General features: G+C 50.1%; 1 protein-coding gene across 1 annotated transcript; it reads left to right on the forward strand.

Moving 5' to 3' along the window:
- The first annotated feature begins 6272 nt into the window (after positions 1-6272).
- On the forward strand, positions 6273-6662 carry KCNE1 (potassium voltage-gated channel subfamily E regulatory subunit 1). Its single transcript, XM_069472316.1, has one exon. The coding sequence runs from the start codon at positions 6273-6275 to the stop codon at positions 6660-6662; it is 390 nt and encodes a 129-aa protein (XP_069328417.1).
- Positions 6663-12342: the final 5680 nt, after the last annotated feature.

Below are 12342 nucleotides of genomic sequence, written 5' to 3' on the forward strand. Positions count from 1 at the left end.
TAGAGCCACACACTGTGCCAGCTGGGAGGTGGCAGATAACATTTTCCTGATCGGAGAGGACAGTTGGATTTTTTGCCTCCGCATGGTTTCGTCCTGATTCCTTGAGAGACCCTGGACCCTGAGTGACCCACTGAGGAAGAGGGTCACTGCAGGGAGGAGAAGGATGGAAGACACAAAGTGGCTAACTGCCTGGAAGGGTCTGGTGGCCCTGGGTGGCTTCTCTTCTGCTAGGAGGTAAATATATTTCCAGAATTTGGACATAGTGTTGCGATAAAGATGAAAACAATGGACAGTTGCTTCCAAGGAAAATTGACTCATAGAATTCTTGACTCAATAAGATCATATTCACCAAAATTAGGCTTATCCGTAGTTGCTTTTACCCTAATTGTGCTTCTTAAAACAAATAAGGCCAAATGTTGATTTTAAGACTGGATGTTCTTTCAAGGAAATGCTTAAGGAACGATGTTAATGCTGATAAAAATGCCACTCCCGGTGTACCTAGATACGCACGATAAGGGCCTGGGAAGTGTGTGGTTTATCTGGGACTGAGCTTGGGCTGGAACTTGGATTCCTGAGCTCTGACATCCCTGCCTTCCCTACCCACCCCCAGCATCTATCCCTCTTAGAAGAAAGCCTGGAGTCCGCCACAAGGGCCTCACCCGGTCAGTAAGTGCTTCAGAAAGAAAGAGAGTTGCCCATGCTGGGAAAGCTTCTGCTCTGAAAGCTTCCAGGCCGTTATCAGCGCTGATAGGCGACACAGCCAGAGCATGTGGGAGAAGTCAGCATGTGGGTAGTGTGTGTCGGGAACAGTGAGGCGCCGTCCACCACCGGCTTCTCCCCGGCTGCAGCTGGGGGCCTTGCAGAGCCCCAGGGTGCTGGAGGCCCAGTTGGTCTCCACTTGCAGGTGGTTAGCTCAGTTCAGCTGCCCGCAGTCCTGTGACCCCAGTGATTTCTAGCACACCAGCAGCTCTGGGTCTAAGATTTGAAGGAAAAAAAACAAACAAAACTGTACTAACCTTGACTGGGAGCAGCGTCCATGTCTCAAGCCCAGGCAGAAGCAGAAATCTAGAAATCCCCTCTTCCTGGGTCCAACAAGCCCACAGCTGAGACTGTTCAGCACGAGCTGAGCATCAGATTGATTTTGTTTGGAGCGGAACATCCCTGGTTCCTACTGCTCTGCCTCCTCCAGCCCCTCACCCACTGTGGAAGCAACAAAAAAACCGTGGGGATGGGGCCAGGCATGACGTCTGATGGCATAGTTAGCCAATCTCCATTGGCATAGATCCAATTTTACCTGATAAAAGTGGCCATTCCTTGGTTCCTTGACCCTAAATAAAGAGCCCGTTTCCTCTTGACAAGGCCCTAGAAATTCCCTTTTCTCTACTAATACAATGTGAACCAATAGCTGAAAGGTTAAATTTCAGATGTATTATTGGTGGGAGAGAGATGACCTTTGGCAAGTCATCTCACCTCTATGGAGCTCAGTTTTCTGTAAATTAAGATTGTTGAAGCCAGGCACAGTGGCTCATGCCTGAAATCCCAGCACTCTGGGAGGCTGAGGCAGGAGCATCGCTTGAGGCCAGGAGTTTGAGAACACCCTGGGCAACACAGCGAGAGCCAGTCTCTATAAAAATGAAAAAAAGAATCAATCAGGCATGGTGGTGCACACCTACAGGCCCAGCTACTCAAGAGGCTGACACGGGAGGATCGCTTGAGCCCAGGAGTTTGGGGCTGCAGTGAGCTATGATGACACCACTGCACTCCAGCCTGGCTGACAGAGTGAGACCCCATCTCTGAAAATTAATTAATTGATTAATTAATTTTGAAGAAGAAAGGAAAAAAATTGTTGGGTCAGTTACTCTCCAAATCCATGTGAATCCAACAGTGCAAAACCATGGCTGTTGGCCATGTGGGTACTTTGGTGTTATAATGGAAGTGAACTTAGAGAATCTGACATAAACTCCCAAATGACACTGTGTCATTTATGCCATGCTGACTATTAAGAGGACATTGTCATTTTAAGACTCATCACACAAAAATATCATGGTGACCTAGCCTGCAGGCTTTGAAGGTACTAAGGGCGTTTAGCAAAAGCAATACAATAAATTACATTTAAAGTAAGAAAAAAAATTTTTTTTTTTAAATGCAGTGTTATTATTAGAAAGGCAGCTAATTAACTTAACTTTTCTGGTCCGCATAAAGCTCTGACAGGTTAATCATAATTAAGGTGCCACCGTGAGTTAGGACAAGGGCAGCCAAGGTCACAGTGAAGACTTGGGACTTTCTCTTTGTAGCTTCTCTTCAGACTACATCAGAGACAAGCAAGACCAAAAAAGAAAATCAGAAAAACAAACGAGATTTGAAAATTAGGCTATGAAATCATGTTTTATATTTTTACAAAATTCTTACAGGTACCCTGTAGCACAAAAGGCCCACACTAATGTCCCACACCACTGCCCAGGGGTTCTCAATCTTGGCTACAAATTAGGATCACTTGGGAGGCTTCTAAAATGTCCCACAGCCAGGCAGGAACCCAGACCAGTGACATCAAAATCTCTGGAGGTGGGATCCAGGCGGCACTATTTTGTAAAAGCTCCACAGGTGATTCGGGTGGGATGCCAACCACGGTCTCTAGCCCGGCAGCATCGGCACGTGGGATGCATGTTAGACCTGCGGATTCTAGGGCCCACCCCAGACCTGCTGGATCAGAACTCTGGAGGCAGAGCCCAGCGATCTGCATTTTAACACAGTGATGCTACAGCACCCCTGCCTTAGAACAAGGCTGAGACAGGTTTGGGCCTGGGAGGTTTTCAAAGCAGATGTTTCTGGTTGCTTCCTCCAGCCATAGAAAAGTCCATCTGGTTTTAAGCAACAGGTCTTCTCAGTAAACCCAAGTATGAATTTGAATCTCCAGATGTTGCCTGCCATAATTCTAGTCTCTCATGGTCATTAAGCTGTCGGAACTCTCTAACAGTAATTGGTGGCAGAACTATTTGCCAACTGTGGTCACTCTGGGTCTTTGGAAGCAGCATGTTATCAGATCAAGGCCTGCCTGTTTTCTGGGGCAGAGTTCTATGCACTCGTAAGTGTCTTTAAGTCATTTAAAAAGAAATTGTTGAGCATTGAGTTTGCATCTGTCACCAAACAATTCCTGCCTACCCTCATGGTTAGAATGGGGCTAACTGCTGGCTTTGCATATCAGTACCTGTATAAGAGTCAGTCTCTTGAGCCCTTGCAGTTTAGCACCTAACAGATGATCTCTGTGCACAGACTCAAAAGCCTGGAAGTCTGGGAAGGCCACAAACAATCTTTGCTTCTTGTGCATGGCTGATTTCCCCATAAGGTGAAGAACAGAGACCCAGGGGGTCAGCTGTGGGAAAGCCAAACCTAAAACTTCAAAGCCCAAATCCTTGGGCTGCAATTTCTTAATGAGGTAGAAAAACCAATGTACCCATACCTGGGACCACTGAGTGTGTATCCACCACGTGCCCTGTGCGTGTCAGCCACTCTGTGTGCCTGATCAGTGATCCAACAGCCCACAAACATCTCCCTGCTTTGGGAAGAGAAAAAGACTGGACCGAGTGGGTCTAAGGAAGCTGACCAGGATGGTGTGGCCAGGAAGTAGCAGGGCCAGAATCCAAACCTGGATTGGGGTGGAGATGGGATTCCAAAGTCGGAGCTCTTTCTGCTCCTCGCTCATGTTCTCTGAGGCTGTGGTCAGGGTGGAGACGACCGCCCTTCTAGAAAAGGGAGTTAGCCAAAGCTCTAAAGCCAGTGCATTGGCACCTGTTCATTGCAGTGAGCAGGTTATAAAGAACCGGACTCCATCCATTGAAAGGTATTAAGTTCTGGTGACATCTATTCAATAAACATGCACAGGCAGCTCCTGTGTGGCTGCATACCAGGCACCAGGCTAGACAGACTGAGGGCCCGGGGATGGCGAGATTGTGGCCCTGGAGACTGTGCCCATGATGAGGCTGGCAGGGGGTATGGTGTGTGGGGGGGTGTGGGTATGGGTATGGATGTGCTGGCAGGGGGTATGGGTATGGGGCTTACCCAGCCCCACACCTCAGAGAAGGCGTCAGGAGGGGTGAGAGCTGGGCTGAATTTTAAAGCATGAGTAGGCACCATTTAGGAGCTTCATGGGCCAAGAAGGTGGGACCCCTGTATTTAGAGCCTATGTCCATGCAGAAGACTGGGAGTTTCACCTTGAAGGTGGGTAGGAGACTGAGAAGGCCTGAGAGATGGGGAATGAGGTGACGAAATTGCAGTGAGGGTGACTCAGATCTCAGAGTGGGTGATATCGCCACTTGGCTCACTGAGGTGCAGGGAAAGCTCCAACGGGCTAGGGTGCGCTGTTGAGTTTGAGGAGCCTGGAGATGGCCAATGTGAAATGTCTCCTTGGCAGGTAAGTGGAGACACGGCTCTGGTGCTTAGATGGGAGGCCTGGGTCGTGGCCATGTTGATGAACCTGAAAGAGCAGGTGGATCACCCAGGCAGAGGGTAATGAGAAGAAGATGGTCATAGAGTTTGGAGGGGCATCAGCATTTTAGGGATGGGTGGAGGAAGAGAGGTCTCGGAAAGGCATCACATGTCCTTGCCTGGTGCTGGGTTACAGTGAAGCCAATTCAATGAAGAAGTAGCTCTAGGTCTAATCTGCGTCTGAGGTTGACATTTGTCCTATGCACAGTGATGTAGGATGTCACAGTCCCCATCCTGGATGAGAAGGGCTGAGCTACCCCAGCACATGTTGGAATTTCTCTTTCCATAGCGATTCTGGAAGGAAACTGTGTTCCCAAACATGTGCTTCACCTCTGGTTACTGCAGTCACCCTAAGGATACCTCAGTAGTGTGTTCTACTCAACCACTTTGAAGCTCCTAAGAAATGAGTTGGACCACTTATAGCTCCAAGTGCCCCTTCTGGGTTGAGTTTGGAGTGTGACCCTAAATACTTGGCCTTGAGCTTCTGTTTCCAAGCAAGAACTGGGGGTAGATGCTGGCATTTGCCAAAAAAAATAATAATTAAAAAAAAAAAACAACTTGTTTTAGCTGACCAGTGATCTCACCTAGATGTGAGTTTCAGAGTAAACAAAACCCCTAACAATTCCACGGCTACTTGGAGACAACTTTTCCAACTCCCAGGCCCATTATGGGTGTTCAGGGACAGTGACATCAAGATGAAAGTGCTGGGGAAAATGTCACTTTCCACCTGGCCAGGCTAGCCATTTGGGTGAGGGCAGGGAGGAGGCAGATACAGTGCAAGCTGTAATGCTGGCCCTTTGAGGGGAACCCGATGTGAAATCTCCCCAGAGTCATTCCGAAGTCTGCCATGGGATAGGGTGGGTTTTCCATTGACATGAACACAGCTGCCCATAGACACTTGCTCTATGGTGAAATAGACCAGCCCTTGTACAGCACCTCCAAGGTCACCCGAGAGCACCTCATCTGACTGATCATGTGAGCATCAGGAACGAGTATATGAAACATGGGATTCTTTCGGGTCCACAGGGGGCAAAGAATGAGGATGTTTGTCTCTCCTTTGTTTATGGAGTTAGTGGCCAGAGCAGTGTCCATCGCTGCGGCAGTGGACAGAGAAAAGAAGTGGGTGTTCGCCATGGGTTCCACACGGCGCAGGAAGCAAGGAAGTGCTCACACAGAGCAGCCCAAGAGAATCAATGTATCAATTGATCCCATCAAGAGAGGGCGTTGCAGACCCAAGGTGGCACATGCCATGGACTGAGGAGTGTGTCAGCTCTCTCCCTCACCTGAGATTTATTTTTTTTTTTATTTATTTTTTTTTTTTGAGACAGAGTGTCGCTTTGTTGCCCTGGCTAGAGTGAGTGCCGTGGCGTCAGCCTAGCTCACAGCAACCTCAAACTCCTGGGCTTAAGCAATCCTACTGCCTCAGCCTCCCGAGTAGCTGGGACTACAGGCATGCGCCACCATGCCCGGCTAATTTTTTCTATATATATTTTAGTTGGCCAGATAATTTCTTTCTATTTTTAGTAGAGATGGGGTCTCGGTCTTGCTCAGGCTGGTCTCGAACTCCTGACCTTGAGCGATCCACCCACCTCGGCCTCCCAGAGTGCTAGGATTACAGGCGTGAGCCACCGCGCCCGGCCAGATTTTTTTAAAAAAAACCTATGTATGTGTGTGTGTGCATGTGTGTGTGGGTTTTAGCCAAGGTGTACTTTTTGATTTTTGGTTGCATTTTTCTTTTAAGAAGTTTGGCTGGAAGTTTGCCATCCAGCAGGGGAACCTTGAAGCCCAGGATGATCTTGTCCAATGCCACAGCCGTGACGCCCTTCCTGACCAAGCTGTGGCAGGAGACGGTTCAGCAGGGCAGGAACGTGTCTGGCCTGGCCCGCAGGTCTCCCCGAGACAGTGACAGTGAGCTGGCAGCGCTCTACATCCTCATGGTGCTTGGCTTCTTCGGCTTCTTCACTCTGGGCATCATGCTCAGTTACATCCGCTCGAAGAAACTGGAGCATTCGCATGACCCATTCAACGTGTACATCGAGTCAGACGTCTGGCAGGAGAAGGACAAGGCGTACGTCCGGGCCCGGGTGCTGGAGAGCTACAGAGCATGTTATGTCTTTGAAAACCAGCTGGCTGTAGAGCAACCCAACACACACCTTCCAGAGGTGCAGCCTTCACCATGAACCCCACAACTGGACAAGTCCCCCCTGACAACCTGATTTTTCTAATCACATGCTGCTCCTATTCTTTATTGTATGGTTACCATTGGTTTGCTTTTGCCTTTGTAAGGGGAGAGAGGTGGATTCATGACACTATTTTTCTAAAATCACATTCCTTCTATAATAGACTGTCAGTTATTCCCCACCATCTGTCCCTGCCTTGCTAAATTTAGCAGAATCCCTGAGCTTGTATCCTCTAATAAATAGAGCTGCATTTGCCAGACTCCCTTGCAGCTAGCAAGGTCATGTGACTGAGTCCTGGCCAGTAGGCACGGAAGTGATGACTGCAATTTTCAAGTAATCCTTAAAAAGGAAAGGATGTGCCCCCCACTTCCCTTGTCTCCCTTCCCAATGCTGGGACGTGGATGAGGTGGTGAGCAGCTTTGGCCCCAGGGAAGAACAGCAGACTCACAGATGGCAGAACAGCAAGGGTCTGGGCCTGGGCAACATTGTGGAGCAGGGTCTCCCTACTCTCCTGGACCACCTGCTAGGTCAGACTTATAGGAAAGAGGAACTCCCTCTGCTGTTCTTTAAGCCACTGTTATTTTGATTGCTATTAAAGTAGAATCAATATCTGTACTAATATACCTGCCTCAGAGGACTGAACCCAAAGGTGTGACATGGCCCTATTTGTCACAAGTCCACACCACTTCCCCCTGTCACTTGTGTGTTCACTGCTGTGGCTCTATCCTCTTTCTGCCTTCCTTCTTCCCTTCCCCCCTTACACTCAGCCTTCAGGCATTTTCCCCCAAGCGCACGGACACACACACAGATACACATATAGACAGATACACACACATACACATACAGACACACATGCACACACACACTGCCCACCCACACCTCTCAGTCTAGAAGGAACTTGCTTCCTACAGGGCTGAGACGGAGGAGGAAAGACGCCCCTTCGGCAGGTATACCCAGGGGAAGGTGCTCAGTTACCACAGGAGGAGGGAGAGGTGCCCCCACCCCCAGGAGCCCAGGGAAAAAAGTGGGTGTGGCAGTGGGGACACCTGGCACTGTGTGACAGGGCCTTTGAGGCAATGGGCCTGTTCTATGGGTGGAATTATGCCCCCCTACACACACACAAAAAACATGCTGAAGTCCTAACACCCAGTACCTGAGAATGTGGCCTATTTGGAAATAGGGTCTTTGCAGATGTTCAAGTTAAGATGAGGTCATTGCAGTGGCGCCTAATCCAATATCACTCAGGTCCTTGTTAGAAAAGGGAAGTCTGGACACAGACGCACAGAGAGCATGCAACGTGGTGACAGAGGCAGGGACGGGAGTGGTGCAGCCACAAGCTGAAGCATGCCAAGGACCGGTGGCCACCAGAAGCTGGGCAGAGGCCGGGGGGCTCCTGCCCTGGCGGCTGCAGGGGAAGCATGGTCCTGCTTAATTTAAGACCTCTGGCCTCCAGAGCTGCGAGACGATGAGATCTCTGTTTCGAGCCCCTCGGTCCGGCACACGTTGTTAAGGCAGCGCTAGCCAACTCAGCCCCTCTCACTCACCCAGAGAGAGACAGCGGCTCTGCCTGCCAGCGTGGCACCTGGAGAAGACCTGGCCCCTGTTAGTGTGACCTGCCCCGGGAGGGTCACAGAGAACCAGCACCCTGGGTGTCACCTTTCTTCTCCGCCGTGGTCTGCAGCGTCAGGGCCCTCTGCAGGATGACATCCCGAAAGTTCAGCCACCTGGGCATTCCTGAAGACTGTGGAATATTTAAGTTAAATATAATTGGCTAAAACCTGCATGTAATACAAATTAAAAGCAGCCCACAAGCATCCTTAGCCATCTTCAAATGCACAAACGTGGCTTGGTCTGGTTCCAGTGCTCATTTCACGTAAGGAACAGGGATTCCTCTGCGAGTGCTTGGAGGCATCTCTGGGGCAGACACTGGCAGGGAGCAGCCTCTGAATGACTACAGTCGTCGAGGTGAGTGGTTCTTTGGGCCACAGAGTCCTTTGAAAATCCAATGAAAGCTATGATCCCCACCCCCACCCCCCGCCCCCGAGCCTGAATAATGCACAGAAATGCAGCATTTCCCCTACTGTCTTGGGGGTTCCTGGGCCCCTGGAAGCCACTAGTGGCTGCTGGCATCTCACCACCCCTGTGAGACACACCTGCTTCAGACACACGCACATTCCGCAGACGGAAGGGAAGGCAGGTTTGGAGAGGGACCCAGAGCACACGTGACCCGCAATGTGATCCCGGCTGCTGCACCCGCTGACTTTGATATTCCAGGCACACAGGCCGGCTTTTTATCACCACTTCACTTTCCCCCACTGAGATTCCTGTGCCTTTTAAGGCAGAGGGAGATCCCAGGGGCTTTAATCCTCCCTGTCCTTGAAGGGCCCTTCTCCGCACTGCAGACCTCTAATCTCTTCCTCCCTCCCCTTCCGTTTGGTTTTAAAGGGCAAGGAGGGAAGAATTGAACCGTAAATTTTCAGATGCTTGTGATCATATTTTAAAATTTGCTTTCAGATACGTCGAGTGCTTGCTATGTGCTAAGGACTGTTCTAAGCTCTTTAAAAATAGAAATCTCAATTATTACTTTGCATGCAGTATTTTAGGCATTCTTTTGATAGGACAGCAATGCTTTTGTGATATTAATAAGATTTTTTAAAAAAAATTAAAGCTGTTTATCACGATCTGTGGTGTGTGTTCTCTTGATATCACTATGATATTTCTAGAAGATGGATATCAGTTCCTAGGGGGGCTCTGATGAGGCAGCCCCAGGGGCTTGGGAATGAGGAGAAGAAGAGTGCATGGGGATAATTAAACTCTGCCATCAACGCAGCATGTCAGCACGGAGACACGCGGCCCTCTGATGCCTGCAGATAGAAAGTGAGCCGGCCAAGCCCCGGATGGAGAAGGGGCGGACTGTAGAGCCCTCCCCACCCTTTGTAAAGGGGGGACTGCTGCCAACTCCTGGCATTTGCAGCCAGCAGGAATGTGGGTCGTCATCATGGACTTCTGGATATTGTAAGAGAAGCTGTGCAAGCGCCTCACATTTACACGTTGACAGCTAATTTAATTTTTAAAAATTGTATGAGTCAAACAGAACCTGGCCTTGAGCTGGGTCTTGCCCAAAGACCACCGATGAACGATCTCTGCTTTAAAGAGAAATAATAGCTCTCGCCAGCCCCAGGCCACACCTGAGAGGAAGCATAAACCGAGTCAGAGAGGGGACCCTGCCCTGCCAAGGCGACAGAAACTGGCACTTCTCCAAGTGAGGTCCTGGGCCAAGGGACCCTGAGGTCCCAGCCCCGTGTTGGAAGCTGCATCAGGCTTTGCTCACCTGCTGCGTGAGAACATCCCATTCATCTGACCCTCCCATGCAAGCCCAGGCCCCTCTCTCTCTGCCACTATAGGATAGGACGTTACAACTCTGATTTCACTCTGCATCTCTGGAGTCCAGTTATTGAGAGTCTGCCCTAGAAAGGGGGATCTACCCTATGAGCGGATCAGGCCTCCGACCCTCCCACAGGACCGAGAGCTGATGGGAACTGGAATAAAGTAGCCAACACAGAGTTTCATTCCCACCTCTCCTCTCCCAGAGCCCCCTGGCCTGGCTGGGCAAGTGGCTTTCAACTTCTCCAACGTAGACCTGTGACGTGCAGTTCCCTGGATGGTGGCATTGAAGAGTTCTGTGGAGGTTAACTAGACACCAAAAGGGGAAACTGAGGCTCAGGGAGGGTCAGGGACACACCCAAGGTTGTTGCTGCTTGAAGGAGAAAACCAGGAGACACTCTGCTTCCCGAGTCTCAGCTCTTACCCTCCTCCGGCTGTCTCCTCACACCAAGGGCTGGGGGGGACAGGGGTAGGAAAGGCATGACAGGCTGTCTTTGAAAGGTCATTGTCATTAGCCCCAAGAGCAAACACTTAGTGAGCACTATGGGGGCAGGTGGTGACTCTGATTTTGCTGATTTTATTTTTCCATAAACACTGACTCAAGTCCATAATATTTTTTATTATATCATTTAATAATACCAGACAATTTTATTCTTGACTTGAAATGACCCGAAAATCATTTAAACTGTATGCCCAGATGTCTATCTAGAGAGACATAAAATAGCCCAGCCTATGAACTAGGCCATTAAAAAATAAATTAAAAAGCAGAGTGAGTCAAAAAGAAGCCAAGTTACAAATGATGAGACCATGATTCGAAATACTGCCTTTGCACTGACCTCTGACCTTTGGCTCCCCTCAGGACACTATTGGAATCCAGTAGCAGCCCTGCAAGAGCTAAAATCAGCTGGCAGCTGAGAAAACTGTTACGGATTCCAGGATCTTTGCATCTCCAGGCGAGGCTGCGTGAGTGCAGGGTAATGCACACAGCTCTCCTGAGAATGCGCCCTACCTTAAATCCACATCTGTAGACGACTTCTCCGCAGGCACGAGGGAGACACAAATACTGAATGAGGCAGGGGAGATAAGTAAAGTCTGCCAGGGCTTGAAGACAAAAGAAATGTACACAAAGCTAGGAATGGATTGATGAGGATTGGTAAATTCCTTAAGTAAGCAGAGTCATTGGACACATAACACAAATCTAAATACAAAAAAGAGTCAGGCGATTTAGAGCTCCTTGAGTGCACTGGTCTGTCTGACTACCTGAGGTCAGTAAAGCAGTAGTCAAGTATCACAGAGATATTTCTAACAATACTGGCATTTGTCGGTCTGCAGGTGCAGGGGAAAGAACTCTGGGTGCGGCTGCCCCCTGGTGGTCATTTTGAGGCTGTTTCTCGGTGCACGGGGAACTCTGGGGACCCGGCAGCCAGGTGGGTGCTTGCAGGCCTGGGGGAGGTGCTCAGAGTGTCTGTGGACACCCCCAGGAGGCTAGACTTCTATTCAGCGGTCAAGTTCAGGGATACAGGACCCGCCATGGGCACTACCATGAAATGGGAGGAGTGCCAAGGAGAGAACTATTCTCCTAGAAGTACATGGTGAGGCCCCTCCTCTGAACAGGGCCCTGGAGTCACAACTCAGCATTCTTGGGAAGTTGCTAGGACCCCTTCTCCCTTCCCATGTGCTGGAACCTGCTCGTCCTCCTCCCCTGGCCCAGGAATAACTCTTTATCATCCTTCCCAGCCCTTGGAAAATAATCTCTCACCCAGACCTAAGTCCCCTTCGGTTTCATGCCTGTGACCGACCACTCATGCTACGCGTGGAGAAGGGATTCTACACCTAGATAACGTGGTGGGCCTCTGAGGCTTTCATATCACCTTCTGTTTGCCCAGTTGGTGAGGGAGGGATCCCCACCCTGTGGTCACGGGGATGGTCAGTCACATGGCACATGGTGCTGGACATGGAGATCATGGCAGCTTATTAGTCACGTGTACACACAGCCCAGGGGTGGGGGTCACACACAGGAGCAGAGAGAACAAGCAGGGGCTGTGGGCAGCTGGCTTTGTTGTAACATGGGGGCAGGGTGGCTCCTGGTTTCCGTGAGAGGATGTTTGGATAATTCCACAGACTGGCAGTGAACTGGAGCCCACTACTCAGGAATAAGCAGGGGCCCACCTGGTCCCCATGATGGGAAGGGTTGCTTGGCTGGGGGAGCTTGTCCGTGGAGCAGAGCAGGGAGAGGAGCTGGCAGTTCGGCCACTGGAGGCCCTCCCAGTTTCACCAGATGTCAAGGCAGCACATG

Source organism: Eulemur rufifrons, chromosome 7, assembly GCF_041146395.1.
Source record: "Eulemur rufifrons isolate Redbay chromosome 7, OSU_ERuf_1, whole genome shotgun sequence".
Taxonomy (NCBI): domain Eukaryota; kingdom Metazoa; phylum Chordata; class Mammalia; order Primates; family Lemuridae; genus Eulemur; species Eulemur rufifrons.

What these genes read in the sequence shown, in the direction of transcription:
- KCNE1 (XM_069472316.1), top strand. Translation starts at nt 6,273, where the DNA reads ATGATCTTGTCCAATGCCACAGCCGTGACGCCCTTCCTGACCAAGCTG.